A 24,933-nucleotide genomic window follows, 5' to 3' on the forward strand; every position below is an offset into this window, starting at 1 on the left:
TGTTTATTTTCATGTTGATTATTATTACATCCTTGTGGCTAAATGAAATCCTAATGATCCCTAACCCTTTTTAGTACCATCATTATCATGGGGACTGAATTGGGATGATGAACACATCTTAAAATGTGTTTCAAAAGGAGAAGGATGGATAAGCCAAAAAGGAATCACGGGTGGCTACGATTCTGTTTTCCATCAGATCTGTAGTCATTTTGTAAAAATCATATCTGGAGCTCTAGAACTCAAACGGACCCCAAACCAGCTCCAAAAGTTCACAAATTGAGTTGGCTAACTTTCTTAAGAAGGCCAACCTCACTGATAAGGGCTTTATCTATGTGAAAGAATGACATCTTTGCTGTTAGGTCTGATCCGGGTCTGTTCTGATATGTCATTTTGTTTTCATCATTTCTAAGGCTTGGAAAAGGATCCAGAGTGATTCCAAGTTTCTATATGTTCCTTATATCATTAATTTAAGATCTGGAGAGTATGGGGTGTTATTTCCAATTATAAATTGGTTAGAATGGATCCACACTCCAGGTCAGTGGGCAGTCACCAGCTTTTGCTAGTGCTGTGATTGTCCACAATGTGAATTTTATATCTGGAGTTTGAGAGATGCTTTTCATTCAATTCCAACTCTGAGACTTTCACTTGTATGTCCTTTACTTCTCTTAATTTTCTTTTGGACGAATTATACTCACAAGTTGGGTAGAATTGGCCAACATCACTTGACTGTATTGTTGGAGACAGAAGTGATACACCATTTTGTAAAATTCATATTTAATTCATCTTTTGGAGTTAGAATGAGTTCTTTATAGTTGTGGAATCCAGAGCAATCATAGTTTCCTATAAAATTTAGTTAAAGCTATGTTTCTGTTTTAGATTTTGGAGTAAATCCATTTTGAACAGCAGGTCTGTTTCAGAGACCTTGCTGTGATTACTCTTTTCTCAATTCATAGCTTCATTACTTCTCCTTTCTAACCTTTAGTCCTTCTTAGGTGAGGTTTTGAAGTTTGCTCAAGCTTGGTAGCATTATTTGATTGTTAGCCATCCTTAATACTCACTCAAGGTGAGTTCTCTCACATCGTTGTATTGATGATTGTGTTTGCTAGTTAGCTCGTGTGTGATTATTTGAATTTATTATAAAAGTATGCTATATAAGTATTGTTTTAATTCGTACATGTGCACTGTATGTAACAAATTATGGATATGGGGACACCACCAAAGGATACGGATTTACCGGTGCGGTGGGTAGGCAAGATCACCAACGTAATACTCTTCGTGAGGTGCGGTGATTAGGGCCAAATGATACGGGATCTTCCCGGTGCGGTTCAAACCTACAAGTCCTTCTCGTAATATAGACATTGATTCGTTCTTTGCCTTTATCATTATAATTGGAAAATGGATTAGGGCTAGTAAATATGAATGTTAGTACAATTTCTGTGTTTGAATTCACTAAGCTTCGTGCTTACGTTTTTCCCTTATAACTTTTCAGGTGTTAAGATTAAAGAGGCTAAGGCTTGACATGGAGCATCGGGACATCGCTACTAGTTATTTTGTTGGGACCTTATTATTATTATTACTTCCGCACTTATTTTATATGATTATTAAGTTGATGGATTATGTTATGACTATTTCAGTTGTTTTAATTTAATTTAAGATGAGTTTTAAAAGTTTAAAATTTTTGCAAAAAAAAATTGGGTGTCACACTAAAAAACCTTGGATCTATGTTTGTCTAAAATACATGTAAATTTTTTTCCAATGTTTATAACTTATCTAGCATGGCATGGGGAACTTTTAAACATAAAGGAACTAGATGAATTACATACCTTTTGATGAGTGTTGATTCCTTGGAGTTTGAGAGCCAAGCACCAATAATGTGAATGCCTCAAATGGAAATCACAAATCACCACAAACTTGGAAAACCTTATGAAAGTGTATACTTTGCACTAGAAATCGGCCACCACTTCTCACACACACTAGGGTGTCAATTCATGCAACATAGACTTGTTTATATAGTGTAGATGATTAGGGTAAACCCTAATAACCGATGTATTTTCCTTTTCCAAGGATCCATGGGTTAAAAGCTCCATGGATCATCCATGGACTTCCATATAAGCTAAGCCCATTCCCAAATGAGTGTTAGCCCACACCATTTAAATATAATAGCCCATGATTTAATTAGTCTTCCTTTTAATCACTAAATCAATTCATAATTAATTTAAGATTAAAACTTAATTAAATAACATGACTCTATATTAATATATTATAACTCATAATATATCAATAAAACATAAGTATACAATTCTCATAATATTATCCATAAATCGTTTGGGTGAAGTGAAACCCAAATGGACCATGCCAGGTCGGGTCAAGTATATACCAAATGAGTTATGGACTAAGACACCTTATCCAACACCTACTTCATTACAAAGACACGAGACGCGTTTTCTTCAAAACCTGGGATCGCAGGTTGTATACATGCGATCGTATGTGCGTCTGCTGTTGGACGTATAAATAGACAATGATAGCATTCCTGTAACCTAAGTTGGCGATTCCAGAGGTACCAGAAGACGAAATATATAGAAATGTTTTTAGGAAAACTATATATGTCAAAACCATAAGCTAAAACTATAAGTTGAGTGAAATATATAAAAAAAATTAGATACATGTGAATACAGAAAAACTAAAAAAACACACATTGGTCCTACTTCGTGAACAATTATTGTAAATTAAAAAATATATATATATATATATATATATATATATATATATATATATATATATATATATATATATATATATAGTAATAATCACATATGTGTGTGTTAAATAAAAAATCATTAATTATACTATACATATTAATCACCGAGTTGGCCGAGTTTTACAACAATGCTCGCTTCAATAAGGGGTTGATCGGGGACTACTCAGATTTTGTAACTCGCCTCGGTAAGGGGCCGAGTAGTGAGTACTCGGAAGTGTACTCGGCCAACTCAGCGAGTTTTACAACATTGTATATACACACACACAAACACATACACACACACACACACACACATATATATATATATATATATATATATATATATATATATATATATATATATAGAGAGAGAGAGAGAGAGAGAGAGAGAAAGAGAGCTAACTTGAGCATTTTGGTGAATCTTTGCAAGGAAGGAGGAGGTTTTCAAGCAAGGAGCGAAAGAAGGCTGTTAGATCTATTAATATTCACCCAAGAGCTTTTGTTAGAGGTATCAAGTTCGAACCTTCCGATCTTCTTTGGGTAGATTTCACATTTTGGAGATTAGGGCTTTTTTTTCCTATACGTGTTGGGACTTTGAGGATTTTGGGTTCATGAGGAGGCTTGAACTCCAGATCTAGACCTTAGGAAGTCCCTAACATCTAAAGGTTCTTGCTTTATTCAGTCTTGGTGGAATTCTTGAGTGAAAAACCCATTTTAGAGCATGTTCTTGGCATTTCATGCCCAAAATGCCATGCATGGATGTAAAGTCTGTGACTTTAAGTGATAAATGTGCCATGAGAGTGTGGATCTAGAGTTTGGGAAAGTATCCTGCCTTAAAACCGTCTGAATGCAAGTTGGGTCTACACGGACTCGCCTAGTTGATGAGCTGACTCGGCGAGTAGATTAGGGTTGTCCCGATTAGCTGGACCATGCGAGAGCTTGGCGAGTTAGGGGTAAAGTCGATAAGTTCGACCTTCATGAGATTGATGAGAAACGATGGGACTCGACAAGTCGCACAAGTGCACTCGACGATTCTAGTCAATTTGGACTGTTGACTCGAGTTGACTTCTTATGACATTAGGGTTGGAGGTCTGGGAGGGGTGAAATGGTCTTTTACCCATTCCTAGCGCTAGAGTGAAAGATAGGACAATGTTTGGTGTATTTGAGCGTGAGGAAAGTATTAATTAGAGATATTTTCCTTGTAATAGGTGGAAGCTAGGTCGAGGATTCCAAGCACAAGATTTTACTTGCTAGCCTACGAGGTGAGTCTTCTCACTATACTTTACCTAGAGTGGTAACCAGAGTTGTATGGCAGAGTATCTTATATGCATTTTGTGTGTTGTGATGTGTTGCATTATTTCTATGTGAATTATGTTATGTATTATTCATAGTTCCTAAAGTTAGGACCGGAAAGTCCATAGAGATAAGACCAGAGGGTCCACCAGGGTTGTGGGACTGGAGGGTCCTATTGAGAGACATTGACCAGAGGGTGTTACAGAGTTGTAGCCTCGAGTTGCTAATTTGTTGTATGTGGTATTTTGGGGAACTCACTAAGATTTGTGTTTACCGTGTTGCGTGTTATGTGTTTCAGGTAGTTCCGAGGATCGCGGGAAGGCACCGGTATGATTGTACACACCCACCAGAGATTGTTTTATGATTTAGAAGATCCTGAAGTTTTATAAATTGTTTTCTTTTAAAACATGAGTTTTAGTGAATTGGCCTTGTGACACTATGTGATTTATCTATTAAAAATCAATGTGTTTTGGAATTCAAAATTTGGTCAAATTTTTACGTCGTTACAAATGAACTTTTCTGGTTATTTTGTTTGTTCAATTTCTTTATGGCATAAACGTTTAGCACACACTAATGTTAAAAACATCGAAAAAAATGCAAACAAAAGGAATGTTAAAATATGACACACAATATTTTGAAATGTGAAACTTATGTGGAATCAAAATTTACAAACAAACCATTTCCATTAGTTAAGAGAAATACATCATTACTTGAGTTGATTCTTTCTGATATATATGTGAAGTAAATGGAATACTTACTTGAGGATGAAAAAGGTATTCATCACAATTTGCGATGACTCTAGTCAATATCTACATTTTTATATGTTGAGATCAAAAGATGAAACTTTTAATGCTTTTAAAATATATATGGCTGAATTTGAAAGTCAACTTGAAAGACACATTAAATTTCTAAGCTCGGATAGAGGCGGGGAATATTTCAACCAAGAGTTCATATTTTGCAAAGATAATCAAATCAAACACGAAAGAACTTCACCCTATAGTCCCAAGAAAAATGTTTTGGCTTAAAGAAAGAATAGAACCCTTTGTGAGATGGTCAATTGCATGTTGAACCAAATGGGTAGACCAAACAATGTGTGAGGCGAAGTAGTATCGACTGCTTACTATGTTCCTAATAGGATCACAAGTTGTCTGATTCCTACAATTCCTTTTGATTTGTGGAAATGTAGAAAACCTGACCACGACAGTCATCGGTCTGAAACCACAATATAATCATTTGTGATAGAAACCCAACTTGACATTAGTGCCCCTAATTCTTAAGTTTAAAGGGTAAAAATGAAGCCACTAACGATAGAAGCCACTATCATAAATGATACATCCATGTGAGGTATGATAGTATGTCGTTACCGAGAACGAGGTTGAGCTAAGACTCTTAACAAAGTTTTGGAGACATCTAAGAAATGAAGATATTTTAAAACATTTCCTATATGATCCAGAGGTTGTGCCACCTCAAGAGAAGATTAGTGGTTTATCTTCTAAAGGGACATGAAAATGATCTTAGCGCATGACCATATTAACGATAAGCGAGAATGCAAAGATGGTAGTTGATGTGTGTGGGTAAACTGAGGAGGTCACAAGGTTCGTTGCTTAAACCTATAAGGATACCATAGGATCGATCTCCTGTTGTTTGTCCATATAAAACAAGGGTTTAATCTGTGTGACACCCAAGTGACATCATCTGTCTGAGTTAAATGAAACTTTCCAACTTGGTGGGGGATTGTTGGAAATAATAGAGGCATAATAGCAAGTTAGTTATTTTCCTTTATCCCATATTGGTGGAAGAAACATTTAGTGGGTTTATAATGTTTTTCACTTGATAGACCATCAAAGGTTTTAAGTGGATCAAGAGCTGGATTAAGTCGATACACGCACGCCTAGCCTATCCAGTGTCGCGAGTGCGCATAATGGCACACTTCACACTTCGCACGACGCATCGGTTGCTAGGAGCTAAGGAATTTTTCTTTTTAGCAGATTCGGAATCGGTCGAGTTGGACCGGATCAGGTTCACGGTTTTCGCGTCGCGACGGTGGGATTGCGCTGCAATTCTCGCCATAATATTATGGTAGGCCCAAAATGAGTTGCTTGGAGAGCAAGGCCTAGTGCTTCTAGGGTATGGCCATAGAGGGTATTTTGCTCCTTTCTTGGGTTCATGCAACTATAAATACCACTCTCTAGGAGACGTATTGACCACCACGAAAAATTGAGCTCTATGTGTGTGTGTGATTTCTTCCATCTTTGTGAGTAATCACTTTGTGTTTTTTCCTCTTACATAGTTGTTGGAATGAACAATAATTTGCATTAAATCTTGGGTGTTTACTCTGAAGCTTATAACTGTAAAGCGATATAAAAACCATTAAGGACATGAGTCAAATCCTTGCAGGCTTCTATAATAAAAATCAACTGCTCGCAAGTCGGTTTTACTTTATTGTTTCGTCTGTTAATTTCATCCGATAACAAGTCAATTTTTTTCTATTCATTTCTTATAATTAGATCTGATCGTGAAGGATCAGTCTTATTTTTGGACGGAATTTTATAACAATAATATTAATAATTGAACTTATTATCATGCAACGTTCCAACGTTTAATCCCTTAGTTTTTTTTTTGTAAAAACATTTTGGGTATTTAATCATAAATTGTATTTATCCACTTAATTGTTTGTAAACACTGAATAATTCCTTATTAGATCGTAAAAGTAGTTATTGGATTATTTAAATATAATTCTGAAATTTTAGCATACATGGGTAGATATAGTATTTCAGTGAAATTGAAAAAAAAAGGATATTATATATTAGTATACTCTATTAATTTCCATGGTTATTATGTACAGGATACTTAACGTTTTCGTATATTGGCCACAACTGTCTTAATTTTAATTTAATTGGCCACAAATGTCTTAATTACGTCTAAAACCACAAAATTCTTTTCCTCCCTCTTCCGTCTACTACTACGATTTCCGTCTATAGTTTTTTCTCATACTTCTCTGATCTTCACAATTTCTTCGGTCGGCGTTGTCTAATCAATCAGATAACAAGAGGGAGTGATTTGGGTTCTGAGTCCGCATACGGTTTTTTGTTCTACTTCAACATCCGTTCTTCTTGTGCTTAGGTTTTGGCGAATAATCATAGAAGGTTGGAATCAAGTTCTTTTAAGTTGCTGTTCCTGTTGTTTGAAAAAAATGAAAGGGATTAATTTGGGTTTTGATTAAACGATTGATTTAGGTTTAGGTTGAGATAGATTGAGCAATTGTTTGTGCATCGGGATTCCTACTCTGCTTCAACTATGTGCTTCTCCTGATTATATTTTGTCAATTTCTGATAAAAGGTGGGTACAATATTCTTTATTATATTGTTCTTTATCCTTTGTTGTTGAATTCTTGGATCGATGTTTCCACGTAAACGAAAAAAAGGTTCTGCTTCTGTTCCTTCTATTTCAAGACGCTCACGCAGAAATATGGTTGTAGTGCATGTTCCTATATTGCTTGTGTATTACGATTGTGGCAATTGTTCTTGTATTTGCGAATTCTGTGGTGCAATTTTTTGGTATAATGAAAGGGTTTTGTATCTGTCACGGGCTGATAATCTGCGGTACACCAAGTGTTGTAAGTCTGGCACTATTGTTCTTCCTCCCCCACTGTCTCCCCCTGTTGTGTTATCGTAACTTTTCGAGGATGGTCACTTTCTACATAATATAAGGGCTTATAACTCTATGTTTTCTATGACATCTTTTGGTGAAAAAGTTGATGACGAAATTAACAAAGGTCGTGGTCCATATGTGTTCAAGATTTCTGGTCAAATTTTCCATAGGATTGGTTCTTTTTGTTAAGATGATTCTTCACATCCACGTTTTTTACAGTTGTACACATGTGATGATGAGAATGAAATATCTAATAGGTTATGTTCTTTTCATACTAACGGTGATGTAGTGTTTTCTGTGGATGTCATTAATTCTTTGAGTCACATGTTGGACACTCACAATGAGTACGTCCGTACCTTTAAAACAGCGAGGGATATGGCTGAATCTATGTGTTTGGATTCATATGGTGTATGCCTCTTCAATAATGTTCCTGACAGAAGATATGGACCACCTTCTCCTGGGACATTGGGTTGTATTGTCTGTGGAGATAATGTTATTGGTGCTGTTTATGATATTGTTATTTATTCCAAGTCTAGATTACCTCAACGAGTTAGCAAGTTACATCCAGCATACATGCCTCTACAATATCCTTTGTTATTCCCTTACGGTGAGGATGGGTGGTCACCTAAAACGTGTATCCGTGGTGGTTCTGCATCAGAAGATAGAAGTGTAACTAATAACATGTATTACAGTTACCAAATTCATGAGCGGAGGGGTGTCTATTCTTTGATTTTACATGCACAATGTTTGGTTCAACAATATTTAGTGGATGCTTATACATGCATTGAGCAGTCTAGGCTTGATTACATAGAGCATCATCAACAACAGTTAAGGTCTGAGTATATTAGTGGTGTTTACGATGCCCTATCTCGAGGAGACACAGACAACCGTGTGATTGGTAAACGTGTATTTTTGCCAACTTCGTTCATTGGTGGCCCTAGGTATATGTACAAACACTATCAAGACGCTTTGTCTATATGTAGAGTTCATGGAAAGCCCCAGTATTTCATCACTTTTACCTGTAATGTGAGATGGCCTGAATATAGAAGGTATATGGATGTTGTTAGGCAAGGTGACATACAAAATAGACCAGACATTATAGCCCGAGTCTTTCACATAAAGGTCCATGCCTTTATAACCTTTCTTAAAGAGGATAAGACTTTCGGCGATGTCAAAGCATGTAAGTTATATTCATAGTATTTGTCATTGGGGTATTTGGAAGTTTTAATGACATATCAACTTTACGGCCACAATGTTTCCGTAAATATTTCTTTCACCTGATCTAATTTATTATAATTAACGTAAAACTATAAAATAATAGAAGAACAGCAAATGTACAAATAGTAAACTATACAATATATTTCTATTTTTTTAAATTTTTAAATTTTGCCTTTTTTTCTTTCTCTTTTATATAAAACAACAACATAAATATGTTTGTCTATAACTAAAACAATATATTTCTATTTTTTTAAATTATATTTTTATGTAACTATAACAATATATTTCTATTTTTTAAAATTATATTTTTATGAATTATGATTTATTTTTAAATGACTTTAATATCCCTTAGATTAGATCCTGTAGTGAAAATGTTGATGACACCTGTATGAACTAATTTATGTAAAAATAATTATATTCATTTATTTTGTAATTGTACATCATAGAAACATGTTACATTAGATCATTCCATTCCTTTAAATGAATCAAAACATAACAATTGGATGTAATCATTCATTCCATAGTATTGCTGTTTCATTTACTTTCTTTAATCTTTACCTTTATTTCCATTTTACCAGATAAAGCCTTAATTTAAATGTTCAAAACAGTCAGCAACATAATTATCAACATATATTAGGTCTTGTATAGTTCCTTTATTCGATTTAAACTAATATAGTCTCATCTTTATGTAGATCTTTACACAATTGAATTTCAGAAGAGAGGTCTACCTCATTGTCATACACTTTTATGGGTTACTCCACCTTTTAGAATACGAGAAGCTGGTGATGTTGACAGGTACATAACAGCCGAATTGCCAGATCCTGCAAGTGAATCAGACTTGTACAAGACAGTCACCACGTGCATGCTACATGGTCCATGTGGTTTACTCAATATACGTGCTCCTTGTATGCAAGATATGAAGCGCACAAAACACTTTCCAAAACCATTTCTGGAGTCCACTACTTTTGATGAGAATGGCTATGTTCGGTATAGAAGGCGGTCTAATATCAGCCATGTTCTACATAACGGTATTATAGTTGATAACGGGTATGTAGTGCCATATAATAAGCGTTTATGCAGCCGGTTTGATGCCCACATTAATGTTGAATATTGCGGATGGAACATGATGATAAAATACTTATTTAAGTACATATCTAAAGGTGTAGATCGTGTCCGTTTAACTCTTCAGAAGAGTGAAGGTTATTGTGGTGGCTCCACATCTGTTGCACCTGTTGTTGTGAACGAGATTAAGTCATTTTTGGATGGCCGATACATATGCCCGCATGAAGCAACATGGAGGATCCTTAACTTTTCTATTCACGAACGTTATCCAGCAGTTCAAGTGCTTCCTATTCACTTGGAAGGCATGCAGCCTACTATATTCAAGGAAAGTGCAAGATTAGATACATTGATAGATAATCCGGACTTTGGAGTTACAATGTTGACTGAATGGTTACATAATAACCAAAAAGATTCAAGAGGTGTCGGGCTTACATATAATCAATACCTAAGTAAGTACAAGTGGGACACCCGTGCAAAAGCATGGGTTCATAGAGCTGTAACAATTACATCAACTTCTACAACTATTGGTAGACTTGCGTATGTACATCCCACCGCAGGAGAGTTGTTTTATTTGCGAATTTTTCTTTCTCACCAAAAAGGATGTAAGTCTTTCGTAGATATCAGAATTGTTCGCGGGCAAACGTACTCTACTTTTCGAGATGTGTGTGATGCATTAGGTTTGACAGGCGACGACAAGGAATGGTTAATAGCCTTCCATGAAGCGGCGTTTTCAGCATCATCATCGGAACTAAGATCCCTGTTCTGTCACCTACTAATATTCTTTGAAGTTGGCACTCCTCTGTTACTATGGGAATCAGCAAAGGATAAAATGGGTGACGACATATGTTATTCATACATGCAAACTTACTCAACTTATCAAATTATACCTGACACTAATATCATTGAACAACAAGTCCTATTAGAAATTCAAAAAACACTACTTCCATCAACACCATCCAAATCACTTGCAGACTTTGGGCTACCATTGCCATCCTCTTTTGTTCTAGCTGTTCTTAAGAATAGATTGTTATTAGAGGAAACAAGTTATGACAAACAATCGCTGGCCTCCCAATACACATACATGGTCTCACAATTGAATCCACACCAACTCAAGGTTCATGAGTATGTTGTGAAAGCCACTGAAGACAAAAGACAAATACTCCTTTTCTTATATGGTCACGATGGCACCGGTAAAACGTTCCTATGGACAACCCTACTTTCATATCTAAGATCCATTTGAAAAATTGTCCTTGCAGTTGCAGCCTCAGGAATTGCATCATTACTCTTACCATCTGGTCGTACTGCACACTCAAGATTCGTCATCCAAATTGATCTTACTGATAAGTCGTCCCGTAATATTAAAAAAAAACACAACTTGTCGAGCTATTGAAAACTACATCCATGATAATTTGGGATGAGGCTCCAATGAGTGATAGACGATGCTTTGAATTCCTTGATAAATCTCTACGTGATATCTTGGAAGATGATAGTCATTTTTTGGCGGGATGTCAATGTTGTTAGGTGGTGACTTCCGTCAAACACTTCCAGTTCAACCTAAAAGCAGAAAATCTGACATAATTAGCTTTACTCTCCCAAATTCATATTTGTGGTCAAGCTTTATAGTATTCAGGTTGCATCACAACATGCGATTGTCAGACACAGGAACTTTTGCTGACTCTACACGTCTAACATCAGAATTTGCTTCATGGTTACTAGACATAGGTGATGGAAAGATCGGAACTCCCAAAAACGAGACTGCAGAACATCTCAATACTCAAATTTTGTCAAAAACACAAGGTCAAGAGGTAGTGTATAACAGCTATGATTCAATAAAATCACCCACTCGAGATGCATTGGACTTGGATACACTTTATCCACAAGATTACCTAAATAACTTAGATTTCTTCGGTGTTCCCACACACAAACTTGTGTTAAAGTTAAACACACCTATAATGCTGCTAAGAAATATCAATCAAAGAGAAGGTATGTGCAATGGGACACGTTTGGTTATTACACAGTTGCTACCGTCGGTCATTGAGGCATCCATACTAACAGGAACATGCATAGGCAAACGGGTGTACATTCCAAGAATCAAGTTTATTCACAATAGTCCAGACCTACCATTCATTTTCACAAGAAAACAATTCCCAGTAAAATTTTGCTATGCAATGACCATAAACAAGAGTCAGGGTCAATCGCTAAAAAAAGTCGGTCTATTTCTTGAAAACTCCGTTTTCACACATGGTCAACTATACGTCGCACTATCTAGAGCTACCTCACCCGACTCAATTAAAATTCTATTACAACAAGAGGAAGATTTAGCAATGAATAGTACCAAGAACGTTGTCTTCAAAATTTTGTTGGTGAAAGTTGAAATGCACGAGGTTTTATATCATATATATGTATTTGGAATATGATCTATCTAACCAAATGTGTAAAATTGTTTTGTTATAGAATTTCAAACTTCATGGTCTCCATATTATTGTTTTTCACTTACTAAAAAGCTAATCAACAATTTTTTTTATGCTAGCACCCAAGTGATGCCAGATATGGATAGAATATCCGACCTCTACTTCGGAGCACTAGGAAAACCACTAGAGATACGTGTGCTTCAAAAATGGACATCGAACTTCAGGAAAAAGGACACCTGGTTCATCATTGTGGACAAACATGTAAGGAACAAATTGAATCACAAAGCACCTCAATCATCCACATTTATGTCTGGAACTTTCTTGCTTTTTTTTCAACAGAGAGATGCAATCCAACTACTTGAACAAAAAAAAGATGAAACAACTATAGAGTCAAAACTACTACTCAATGAATGCTATCGTATTACAGATTACACATGTACAACTCCAGATAAATACCAAAAAATTCTAGATCACCCAGTTCACGTTAACATTGGGGAGGCATCAACAATTGAACAAATATTTGAATATCCATCCCTTCCAAAAGTATGGTTTCGATTCCAACCACGTGCTCACTTACATACCATAGCTGACAAGAACATCGAATATCCAGGTATAGTTTGCATGCAGACACAAAGATCACCTTACATTGTATAACATATGTACACAACTTCCTTAAAAACATACTCATTGCAATTAAAACTATGTTCAAATTTCATCGGGGGTCCTAATAAACATAAGGGAACGAAAGAAGAAAAACAAGGAACCCTTCATGGCAATGACACTTGCAGACGCAAAGTAAGTAATACATATCATAAACAAATCTCATCCGAGAAATGCATAGGACTAACATTTTAATTCATCACCACCTACACAAGTGCTGAGGAGATCACAATACTTTTATGGAAAGAATGTATAGACTCACCGACAAAGTTTGACCGGAATGTCATTATGTCTAATCCCAGCACATCTGGCATTGCTCTAACAAATGTCAAGGCAACAATGTATAACGGTTAGTTTTACAACATTATTTCTTATCAAATCACCAATGTGACACATTATTCAATATTAACTAATTTTGTATTCTAAATAGGAAGCTTATCCTTAACAAGTAGCATGGCAACATACCTATATATCAATCCGCCAATTTCTGAAACCGAAACTCTTCTTCAAAGGTAATTGACAATCTAATATACTGATAAATAGCATCAATACTCTATTCCGCAACTGAGCTTTCTACTGAAAATTCCAAACTTTTTAAACTTAATATAACCAATTACAAGGTTTGGAACTGAATTCCGTCCTAGGCTTAGTCCCACAGCAGTAACAACTACGCTACAACACCTCAAAAACTCAAATTATTCCGACATTGAGGTAACTATTCACCTCATCCCCTATCTCCAAAAAAACACATATAACATTCGTTTAATATCTAATTAAAACATGTATCAGGGGAAGAAATTCATCGTCGAGGCTACAATAACAGACTTTACATTCAAAGATTGTTGGTACCATGTTCCTTGCAATACCTGTGCAAAATCAACACACAAAAAGGGAAATGGGTGGTTCTGTATATCACATGGAACTATCAATGATCCAAAACTTCTGTGAGTGACAACTTTGTTGCACCATACTCCAATTATCCATACCCACTAACAAATAATTTTTCAGCTAATAACAGTTACAAAGTTCCAGCTGTTGTCACAGACAACACAGACTCAATGACAATTTTTATGTCAGATGAAGCCACACAAACATTGACAAAGGCTACCTCAGAAGAATTGATCAACCGCAATCTAAGTCAACCAAGGGATATCCTACCCCCAACATTAGAGAGATGCAAAGGATCAACAAAAAATTGGTTTATACAATGCACAAATTTATCAGCCACCAACAACATCCGCTTCATAATCACCTCAACAAGTGAAACTGGAAATCGAGAACCCAAGGTTGTCATCCCTTCAAACACACCAGTTACACCAATGACAACAACAGAACACATTACGGTCACAACAAAAAAATCGACACCTGTTGCAACAACACTCAAATCTGAAAAACGGCTAACATCTGAAGATACTGGTATGTCACATAACTATACTATGTGGGTATCAAAATGATGCATAACATTTTTCCTGCTTTTACAGATGCCACTTATGAACAACAACAACTAACAAAAGGGAAACATACAAGAAAGACAACATCAAGGGAAACAATCAATCCAACAACATAGCACCAACAACTGACCATCACAACATAACATTATGTATAACATAAGATACAATTATCATTACAAAAATGTACCACCTTTACTGATTAATGCTAACTAGGTCGTTTGTGTGGTAAAATGTTGACATTCAGATACTTTTTAGTTAAATAAATTTCATGAATCTGTTACAAAATGGTCCCACGTAAATAAATTGCTTAAATTTCCCTCTTTTTCTAGGTTTTTTTTTCCAATATATAAATTTTTTTCCCAAGTAAAGAAGTTTTTGTATGTGTCATAATTATTGATTTTCTGTTTCATTTTCAATTATGATTATGCAAAAAATGTTTTTACAATCCCGTGAATTAAAGGAAACCGGAAAAAATGTTTTATGGCTTTCTTGAAATTTTGCTCCTTACATCCTTTAATTACGTCACCATTATGGATACGGGTAAAAGACGATTTTGCCCTTGCTAGAATCCAAAGGTATGAATTGGATAATCTTGAAAATGGATAATGAATGACTACTTAAGATTCAGGTTTTCCAGTTATCATTAACATAATAAGAATTTTGTATTCATTAAAATTAAATTTTAGAGTTGTTTTAGTTAACATTCGCTTGATTTTTGATCAATTAGGAAAAAGAATTTTATAATATACCCACATAGTAAGTTGCTAATTAGAATAGTTAGTTTCAATTTTACTTTTCTTATCGAGTCTAATATTTGGATTGATTAAGAGTATGTTAAAGTTCATCAAATCTGGATTTCCATTTCAATCCAACAGTCCAATTGTGACATTTTTTATAAGTATAACGCCATTATTTTTACTTTTAACGTATAATGCTATAATGGGCATATTTTGCAACCACAATTGCATTTTTTAAAGAATGATTATTATTTTTCTTTTTTATAGTATAATGCTATTATAGGCTTACTTTGCTACCACTTCTTACATATTTTGAAAGTACAATGTCCTTCTTTTATGTTTCTAGAAGTTTATATTCATACAATTTGAACACTTGATCTGTAGCATAGGTGCATTTCGGTTTGGTATTTGTTAACATAGAATACGATAGAATGGATGTGAAATTGTTCATCAATTCACCCATTTCTTCTAAAAATTCAAATATGATATCCTTTAGTTAGACTTCTTGATTTTTGCTACTATTTTCAACGAATAAACATCCAAAACATGTGCCCAACTACTATATTAGAAAGAAGCGAAATTTTGTATAAGGAGAAGAGCATAAAAGACTAGGTAAAAGCGGAAATTAAAATTACAACCGGGAAAGGCCAACTTTCTAATAGGGAAATCATGACTTTGTTCTTCACCATTATTTCAAAATGACATCTCCTTATGGAAACGAACTTTATCAAATAAACTAATTATACAACAGTTACAATTAGTTGAAGGAAGAATTTTCATTTATAAAATATCATCTATATTATGTCTTTTACTACCTTTTTAAGTGTACAATACGCAACACTATTAATTGAAACGTTTATCATTTAGAAAACGATGACAAAATAAAACAAATAACGTGACCCGTTGTTCACCACGGGTTCATATACTAGTTATCACTAAATCATGAACGTCTTGTTCATTAATGGTCATCTTGGTAAAATATAAAAAATTAGTCCAAATATATATTTATTTTAAACAAAAAATGGCAGTTTTTGTAAATATTCCATATTTTCTCCGTTTTATTATCATTGCCCTCGCCGCTTGTGTCATACTATTTTACTATTAATGGTAATTAATTTGACTTTATAAAATAAAAAGTTTAATTAATATACTTGTAAAAGTGCAAACAAGAAACAACTGCTTCATAAAGTAATTCGAAAAACACATGATTCAAGATATAATCAGACAGGAATTTAAAATAAAATAGAAAACCATTCTTTCCAAAGGAATCTTAACAGATTTTAAAGATGAAAAAAAAAGAGATTATGACTTGCAGCTTATCCATGGTGTATCATGACTCAAAATTTTCCATAGATTCTTAAATAACATGGCTCTCTCTCTCTCTCTCTCTCTCTCTCTCTCTATATATATATATATATATATATATATATATATATATAGAGAGAGAGAGAGAGAGAGAGAGAGAGAGAGATATGATAGATGCGTGACACGCTTTGAGTTTGGACAAATGCCGTGGGTGATGATGCATGCTGCATGGTTTACGCGCAGCTCTTAGGCAAAGGTTGCCTGCCTCATTGTCATTATTGCTCTCATGCAAACCTTCTATAACACACTACAACACACACAATACGACTCCTAGGTCATTGTCTATGCAGCCACATCATAAAAACCAAAAAAAAAAAAAAAAAAAAAAGACGATGCTTTTTTGTTGTAATGCGCGTATATGCATATTTGAAGAATATGCACAAATATACATACATATATATTTATAGTTTTCATCCTTTTTTCATATTTTATATATATTTATAGTTTTCATCGTTTTTTCATATTTTTTTGATGTACGACTTATGTGGACAATTACCTTTGTGGTTCTGCAGTGCTATTGGTTTTGAAAATTTTTTGCTCTACAAAATTCTCAAATTTTCACATATCTTTTCGTTCTCAAGATACACACACACACACACACACATATATATATATATATATATATATATATATATATATATATATATATATATATATATATATATATATATATATATATATATATATATATATATATATATATATATATATATATATATATCCTCATCCTAGCCAACTTTCTATAAATACCAAGTATATCCATGCAATCTCTACAAACACACTCTCTAAAACAAGAAAGAGTAAAAATCAGGACCAACCCTAATGGCAAATAGCATCATATCAAAAGTGTTGTTAGTCATCTTCATCATCTTTGTAGTCTTCTGTGCCACCTCTTATGCCAATCAAGAGGTGCAAACCGGCAATTCAAGCCAACTTTTGCTACGCAAGTTAGGGTTAAAAGTGTCTGATCTAGAATATTATAAGAGAAGGTCGCTTGAAGCGAACCCCAAAAGGCTTGCACCAGGAGGTCCAGATGGCCAACACCATTTTTCTGAAGCTCCATTGGCTCACTAGGTTTGCCATGATCACATGGTGGATCTTGGTCTGAAGTTGATGAACAATGAATTTGAATAATAAGTAAATGTTTCTTGCAATATTTATGTTATTGTGTGCTTTGGTTTTGTATGGTTTTGGTTTCGTTCTGCAAATACATGCTTGCCTCCATAAAAGAGAGCAAGTTTACATTTGTGTTCTACAAATACATGTTTGCCTCCATGAAAGAGAACGAGTTTATATTTGTGTGGATAATCATTGCAAATTTTGAGGTTAAATTTTTTCTTTTTATTAAAGATAGGATGTGCATGTGAGCAGACATTTAGCTTACTGGTATTAACTTTAGATGTGTTCGAAAGTAAATTTCTACAAGATTTCAATACCTATTAGGTTTTAATTTCAACTACCAGCTACATTAGTTTTATGAAATGTGTTTTTTTTTTCACGTGCTAGTATTTCTTAAATTGTTGATTCTTATTTTGAGAAATAGGAATAAACAAAATCTAAACCACAAACACAAAATACAAAATCAAACAAATAATCATCATTTTTTATGTCGTAAAAACCAAGTAGCTACAGTGTGATATGATTTAACATTGTACACACCACTGCACAATTTGAAAAAAACCACACCGTAAACCACATTATATGATCTTTTATATATTTAAATAATATATATCATTCATTTGATATTTATAAAATATGTTTCCTCTTTTTAGAAAATTACATAAAGGTCCATTTGGTATATCAAATGTTATAAACTTAGTTTTGCTAAAAAATTTTACAAACATGGTCTCTATAATTTCCAAAACTTTTTGCTCATACTCTTAGTTTTCGTCCGTCAATGTGAGAGAAAGTTGATATTTTCAAATAATAGATACTGTGTTTGTGATCATGATTTAATCATAGAGACTATTTATGTGTTTTTTGTCGTTATTTTATGTTTATGAATTTGTAACTTTTCTACCCCTTGGAAATTTAAAATATCATTTTGACCATTTACTTAGAACTTTGTAAAATGTAATTTCACCTCTCAATTTTCTAAACTTTTTTGTTTATCCTCCGTGATATGTATAATTTGATTTTTTTAATAACTTTCGTTCGTTAACTTAATATTTTTAACGTGTTTACTTTTATATATGTATCAGTATAAATTAAAGGTGGTCAACGTTTCGATATGAGTTTTCAACTTTCTTTCATTAATTTTTTTTAAACTTCCCTGTTTTTTTATGTATGTGTCGGTTAATTCAAGTTTGTCTACGTTTCGATTTAGTTTTTTTTTAATCTTTTGTGCTTAATTTAACGTACGTTTCCTATGTATGAGTCGGGTCATATATAATAACTTTCGTTTGTTAAATTTAAAAACGTATTATATTCAAGTTTTTCTATGTTTCAACGTAATTTCTCTTACGCTTTCGTGATTAATTTTATATACATTTCCTATATATGAATCGGGTCGCATATAAGAACTTTTGTTCGTTAACTTAGATAACAAATTATATTTGAGTTAATCTACGTTTCAACGTATTTGTTTTTACATTTTCGTTATTAATTTGAATTATATATGCTTTGTACATATAAGTCAGTCACATAGAATAACTTTTGTTCATCACATTAAAAAAAAAAAACTTATTTTTTTCATGCTTATTTTTATGTATATATCGATATAAATTCAAGTTGTTCAACGTTTCGATGTATTCAAAGTAAATTTAAAACTTTCGATCATTCATTTTAAAACAAATTTACTTGCTTTTATTTTATAAAATTCAATACTTTTAATTACACTTTTATCGATTTTACCGATAAAAGGTGTAACTTTGACGATTGTATCGACAAAAGTTAGATATCATTGCATTTGTTGGTAGATAACTATATAAGATTGATACATCGAACTATTCAATTTATACAGTCAAATGAAAACATATTATATGTGATCAAATTCATACGTAGGAAAAATGTACACATTGTTTACATCGTTACATAAATAAAATTCAAATTTATACGGACACGCACATAAAAATAAGTAAGTCAGATTTTTTAAGTTTATGAATAGAAGTTCAAATAATAAAAAACGTATAGGTGACCTGACTCATACGTATGAAAACTTATATAAAATTAAGCAGAAAAAACGTAAAAAAAAAAAAAAAAAAAAAAAAAAAAAAAAAAAATTATGTCAAAACACAGAGAAACTCTTATTTATACTGACACCTACATAAAACTAAAAAAGTAAGTTTTAATTTTAAATTTAACTACATTAAATTCTAAATTTACGTCGAAATATTGACCACCTTGAATTCATACCGATACATCCATAAAAATAAGAACGTAAAAATTAGTTTTTTTTAAGTTAACAAACGAAAATTAATATATATGACCCGACTCATGTGTAAGAAACATACATAAAATTAAGTATGAAAACCGAAAAAAAAAAATATATGTCGAAATATAAATAAATTTAAATTTAAACGGGCACATGCATAAAAAAAGCAAGTAACTTTTAGAAAAAAAATATACTAAATTAATGTTGAACTATTGACTATCTTGAATTTATATCAATACATATATAAAAATAAACATATAAAAATTAGTTTTTTTAGGTTTACGAACAAAATTTATTAAGGAAAAGCAATTCTAGAGACAACGAAGATTAAACATAAAATTTAGGAAATTGAAGGGTGAAAGTAATATTTTACAAATTCAAAGTGAAGGGGGTCAAAATGTGTAGCATCCCGAAATATCAAGAGTAGAGTTGAGGGGCTAAAAGAGTAAGTTGTGGAAGAGTGACTCGGCGAGTCCATGGATGGACTCGGCGAGTAGAGTCGCGACTGGGCCGCGTGTTAAGTAGCCGACTCGACGAGTCAGTAAGGAGGACTCGGCGAGTAGGCGCTGAGTGGAGAAAACCCAAATTCCCGGGGTTGAGCCCTATATAAAGAACATAACAGCCCACTCTCAGCCTTTTTATTCATCTCCAAGTCCAGAAACCCTTAGCCTTCGTGTGTGAGTGATCATATCTCAATTGGGAGCTTGAAGGAGATGATTATTGAAGGAATTTTGAGAGATTGAAGGCTGGGAGCAAAGGGCTTTGCTTGGATTCGAATTACATTGCAGTTGGGGCGTCCATTGGATCTCGTTCTTGGACTGTTGTTATGTTGTTTCTTCATTTTGAGGTTTGTGGGAACTTGTCTATGGATGTAATTGGAAGTCTAGAGGTTAGATCTGAGGTTGCTACCTCAGATCTGGAATGGAGAAGAATCAGAGAGCATGAAAGTCCCTGTGTTGGAGTGTTTAGTGAAGCTTACATGTCCCAAACCCTAAACCAAGTGCAAAAAGCCTAGATCTCGTTGGATTCACGTAAAGTTTGCCACTTTACGTGATGAAGGGGTTGTAGGAAGCTAGATCTATGTTTTGGATCAATTGCATGGCTTGGAGTGCTTCTGTATGGATTCAGACCGGTGGTACTCGGCGAGTCACATGGGTGTACTCGACGAGTTGTTTGAAGATGAGCTGGGACTCGGCGAGTTGGAAGAACAACTCGGCGAGTTGGATGAAGATGGCCTGGAACTCGGCGAGTTGTATGAACAACTCGGTGAGTAGGTTGAAGATAGCCATAGACTCGGCGAGTCTGTTCTTGGACTCGGCGAGTCTTTTCGAAGAGTTCTGATATTCTCTGGTTGAGTCGAGAATCGGTGAGTCAAGGGATGACTCGGTGAGTTGTGTGCGAGAGGACTCAGAAGTTGTGGGACTCGGCGAGTCTCGGGGTGACTCGGCGAGTTAGGTCGCGGATTGAGTGAGCTCTGAGTATGGGAACGTGGCGAGTCATCGGGTTGACTTGGCGAGTAGGGTCAGTCAGGGGATTGACTTTGACCTTGTCTTTGAGCAAGGGTTGACCAGTGGTTTCCAGGGGTATTTTGGTAATTGTTGATTATTGTTTGAGTTCAGTGCATTGGTGGCTGTCCAGAGGTGGAGATCGTATCAGTGATCGGAGCAGCTTGGGTTATTTGTTCAGTCGGAAGTCTCGAGGTGAGTTATCCTCACTATATCGACTGGGTCTACGGCACCAAGGCCGACCCTTTATCGGATGGAAATTCGGGTAGTGTCTGTTGTTATGATATTACGTTATGGGCCGGAAGGCATTATATGTTGTGGGCCGGAAGGCATTACATGTTGTGGGCCGGAAGGCATTGCGATGAGGACCGGAAGGTCATGGCCTGGAAAGGCGTATGTGTGTAATTAGTATGTTGACTGATTCGTAGGGTGATGTTATGCTAGTGACCGATTAGGCCGGTATCTTGGTTAGAGTAATGTTATGTTATGTGATCTGTTGATCGATTTGCTGACTGTGATCTGTTATATGGTTATGTGTTATGTGCAAGGTTGCTTGGCCTGGGGTTTGACCCGATATGTATGGTTGTTCTATGATCTGTTATGTTATGTATGTATTTTATGCTATGGGCCGGAAGGCGATATGTTATGGGCCGGAAGGCAATATGTCATGGGCCGGAAGGCGATGTGTTATGGGCCGGAAGACAATATGTTATGGGTCGGAAGGCAATATGTTTTGGACCGGAAGGTCGTGGCCTGGGAGGGCGTATATGTGGTTGGTATTTTGGGGGTATCTCACTAAGCTTTCGGGCTTACAGTTGTGGTTTTATGTTTTCAGGTTCTCAGGAGTCTGTGGCAAGCCAAAGGCGTGATCGTACCGTTCCTCGCGTTGGCGTTTTATGATATGAACCTGGGAAAATACTCTGTTAAATAATGTATTGAAAACCTTTTTGTAACAACGTTATTAAAATGGGTGGTTTTTGAAAAGTTTTAATTGTTTTGAAATTTTGGTCGTTACAAGTTGGTATCAGAGCCTTGGTTTGAGTGAATTGGAGGAACACTCGTGTAACTCCAGTCTCAAATCGAGGAAGGTTTTAAAAAGAAAAAAATTAAAATGGTTTTCAAATTAAGTAAAATGAGGACGCGGAGGTACGATCAGCCGGAGCCAGTAAGTAACCCCAAGATACCATACATGATATTTGTCTTATTGAGCTTGATAGAACAGCATTGTAGTGGTAGGCTAGGGATCTTCAGGATTTCATGATGATGTTGCCTGTTATGTGATGCCTGTAGCCTAGGGTCCCTTATGGGAGATTCTCAGTGTTCCTCTAGGGGTGAGGGTTGATCGTTGTTATGCATGTTCTCTAGGGTATTGTGGTAGTACTTCATACAAATATGGGTAGGTGTGGAAGGTAGTATGGTCCCGTACTACTGAAAGCACAGGACCCATACGCGTATCAGGGAAACCATGATCTCTAGGGTTGGGTTGAGAGAGTTGGATCCCAGGTTCGTGGGGTGAGTCTGAGATTTGGTATAGTGTTTTTCAGTATGGAGATTCCGAGGCATGATGAGAGTGGATCCGGATCGGGATCGGGAGCCGGAGGGAGAGTTCCGGGTGGATCGGTGCCGTCTGAGGTTATCGATCAGATGAGCACGAGCGAGTTGGATGCGAGGATTCGCGAGATCCTGCATGATGAGGTTGCTGCATTGTTCCGGGCTGAATTGTCGGAACTGTTTGGGTCGATCAAGACCGCCATGGTTGAGTATTTTGATGAGCGCTATGCGACTCTCGCGGAGGCGGCTACCGCGGCGGCTACAGTGGCTGTAGCAACGGCAGGGGGAGAAGTTGATGGGGATTTTCAGTATCGGGACTTCGATAATACAGAGCCTCCCACCTTCGATGGAGTTCAGGACCCGATTGTTGCTACGAGGTGGTTATCGGACGTGGAGGGGTGTTTCTTCACGTGTTCATGCCCTGCTGATCTGAGGGTGAGGTGTGCTCTGAACCTGTTAAGGCTCGGGGCGAAGGATTGGTGGAGATTGACCACGGGGTCATACTCGGATGCGCAGAGGGTTGCGGTTTCATGGGATCAGTTCAGAGAGATGTTCAGCACCTGCTATGTTCTGCAGGATGAGAGGGAGAGATTGGCTCAAGAGTTCCTTGAGCTGGAGCAGGATTCGGAGTCGGTGACTGAGATCACCAGGATGTTCACTAAGAGGGCGATGTTTTGCCTTGAGTTCGCTTCGGAGCAGGCTCAGATGTCCCGATATCTGAGTATGCTCAAGGGGGATATCAGACAGTTCGTGTCTGCACAGAGGTGCAAGACCTTGTTGGAGTTGCAGGAGGCCGCCAGGCGGCGTGAGTTAGAGGTTGAGTTGCAGTTGCGTGAGCTGAGGCAGGCTCCGATGCAGTCGCAGCCGGCGCCGAAACGGTCCAGGACCGTTGATGTTAGAGTGGGGGATCTGAGCGGCCACACTTGTGGGAAGTGTGGGAGGGGTCACACCGGAGTTTGTTGGTCCAGTGGTGCATGCCGCAAGTGCGGAAAGGAGGGGCACTATGCGCGGGATTGTCGGCAGTCAGTGTCGGTTCGAGATTTGAGGATTTGTTATCATTGTCGTCAGGTTGGACATTTGAGGGTCAACTGTCCACAGCTTTCTGCAGGACCGGTGCAGGCTCCAGCACCGGCCACTTTGAGGATTTCAGGTGGAGGTCAGGGTGGAGCGGAGCCCCTAGGGGCTCAGGGTCGCGCTTATCAGCTTGCGGCAGAGGAGGTCAGAACAGTGCTGGATGCAGTTGCGGGTATGTTTCTTTCTTGATGTCTTGTTATCTTGCGATTATTGCAGTGTATTGTTTGTGCTGGTATCTTTGTGTGGATTCGATGCGGCATTCGTCGTTTTGCGGGTTTGGCATGGTTATGGATTCATGTTTCGGGTTTTCGTCTTGGTATCCGTTGTTCCCTGAGGGTTTGGTATGATTATAGTTTGGTGTTTTGTGCTATCGTTGATTATCGTTCGTGGGGGTTATTAGTGGAGATGCTGCATTGGGTTGAATGCCGGGTAGCATCTACATTCGTGGAAGGGATAATTGGAGATCGGATTCTTTTTGAGCGGATTGATCAGTGAGGAGATGTGTTTTGCTGAGGGTTGCTCATGCTTGTGGGAAGCAGTCAGTGTGTAAGTGTTCTCTTTGTGCGGGGTTGTTCTGGAAGGTCGTTAATGGCGACCGGTGGTTGTTAGTCAGTGCTTTAAGTGGGGGAGAATTGGAGAATTCTCCGGGAGATCGATGAGTATTTGAGGGTGCTTAGCTGTTGGGATTCAGCAGTGTTCTGTCAGCCCAGAGTATAAGCTGATAGGAGCGAGTGTCGGGCATGCGGGGCGGGATACAGACCTAGGGCATTTGATTGTGGAGGCCTGGAAGTAGGCCGGGATCAAGTTTGAGTAGGTGACCGGGGTTATGTGATCAGAGTATTTGT

General features: G+C 36.3%; 1 protein-coding gene across 1 annotated transcript; it reads left to right on the forward strand.

The window, feature by feature from the left end:
- Window positions 1–8,056: 8,056 nt before the first annotated feature.
- LOC145098303 (uncharacterized) lies at window positions 8,057–14,599 on the forward strand. Its single transcript, XM_079035942.1, has 11 exons — window positions 8,057–8,753; window positions 9,592–11,151; window positions 11,218–11,313; window positions 11,483–12,345; window positions 12,466–12,633; window positions 12,712–12,982; window positions 13,463–13,544; window positions 13,653–13,743; window positions 13,822–13,939; window positions 14,041–14,448; window positions 14,514–14,599. Exons 1-11 carry the CDS (start codon window positions 8,057–8,059, stop codon window positions 14,597–14,599), a joined length of 4,440 nt encoding a protein of 1,479 aa, XP_078892068.1.
- Window positions 14,600–24,933: the final 10,334 nt, after the last annotated feature.

Source organism: Lactuca serriola, chromosome 4 (genome assembly GCF_051521515.1).
Source record: "Lactuca serriola cultivar US96UC23 chromosome 4, Lser_US96UC23_V15, whole genome shotgun sequence".
NCBI classification, from domain to species: Eukaryota; Viridiplantae; Streptophyta; class Magnoliopsida; order Asterales; family Asteraceae; genus Lactuca; species Lactuca serriola.

Bases quoted from the DNA above. Each gene is read 5' to 3' on its own strand.
- LOC145098303 (XM_079035942.1), top strand. From the start codon at position 8,057: ATGGCTGAATCTATGTGTTTGGATTCATATGGTGTATGCCTCTTCAAT. The intron at 11,152-11,217 runs GTAAAACGTTCC...TTGTCCTTGCAG, and splicing joins ATATGGTCACGATGGCACCG to TTGCAGCCTCAGGAATTGCA. The intron at 11,314-11,482 runs GTAATATTAAAA...CAATGTTGTTAG, and splicing joins TCTTACTGATAAGTCGTCCC to GTGGTGACTTCCGTCAAACA.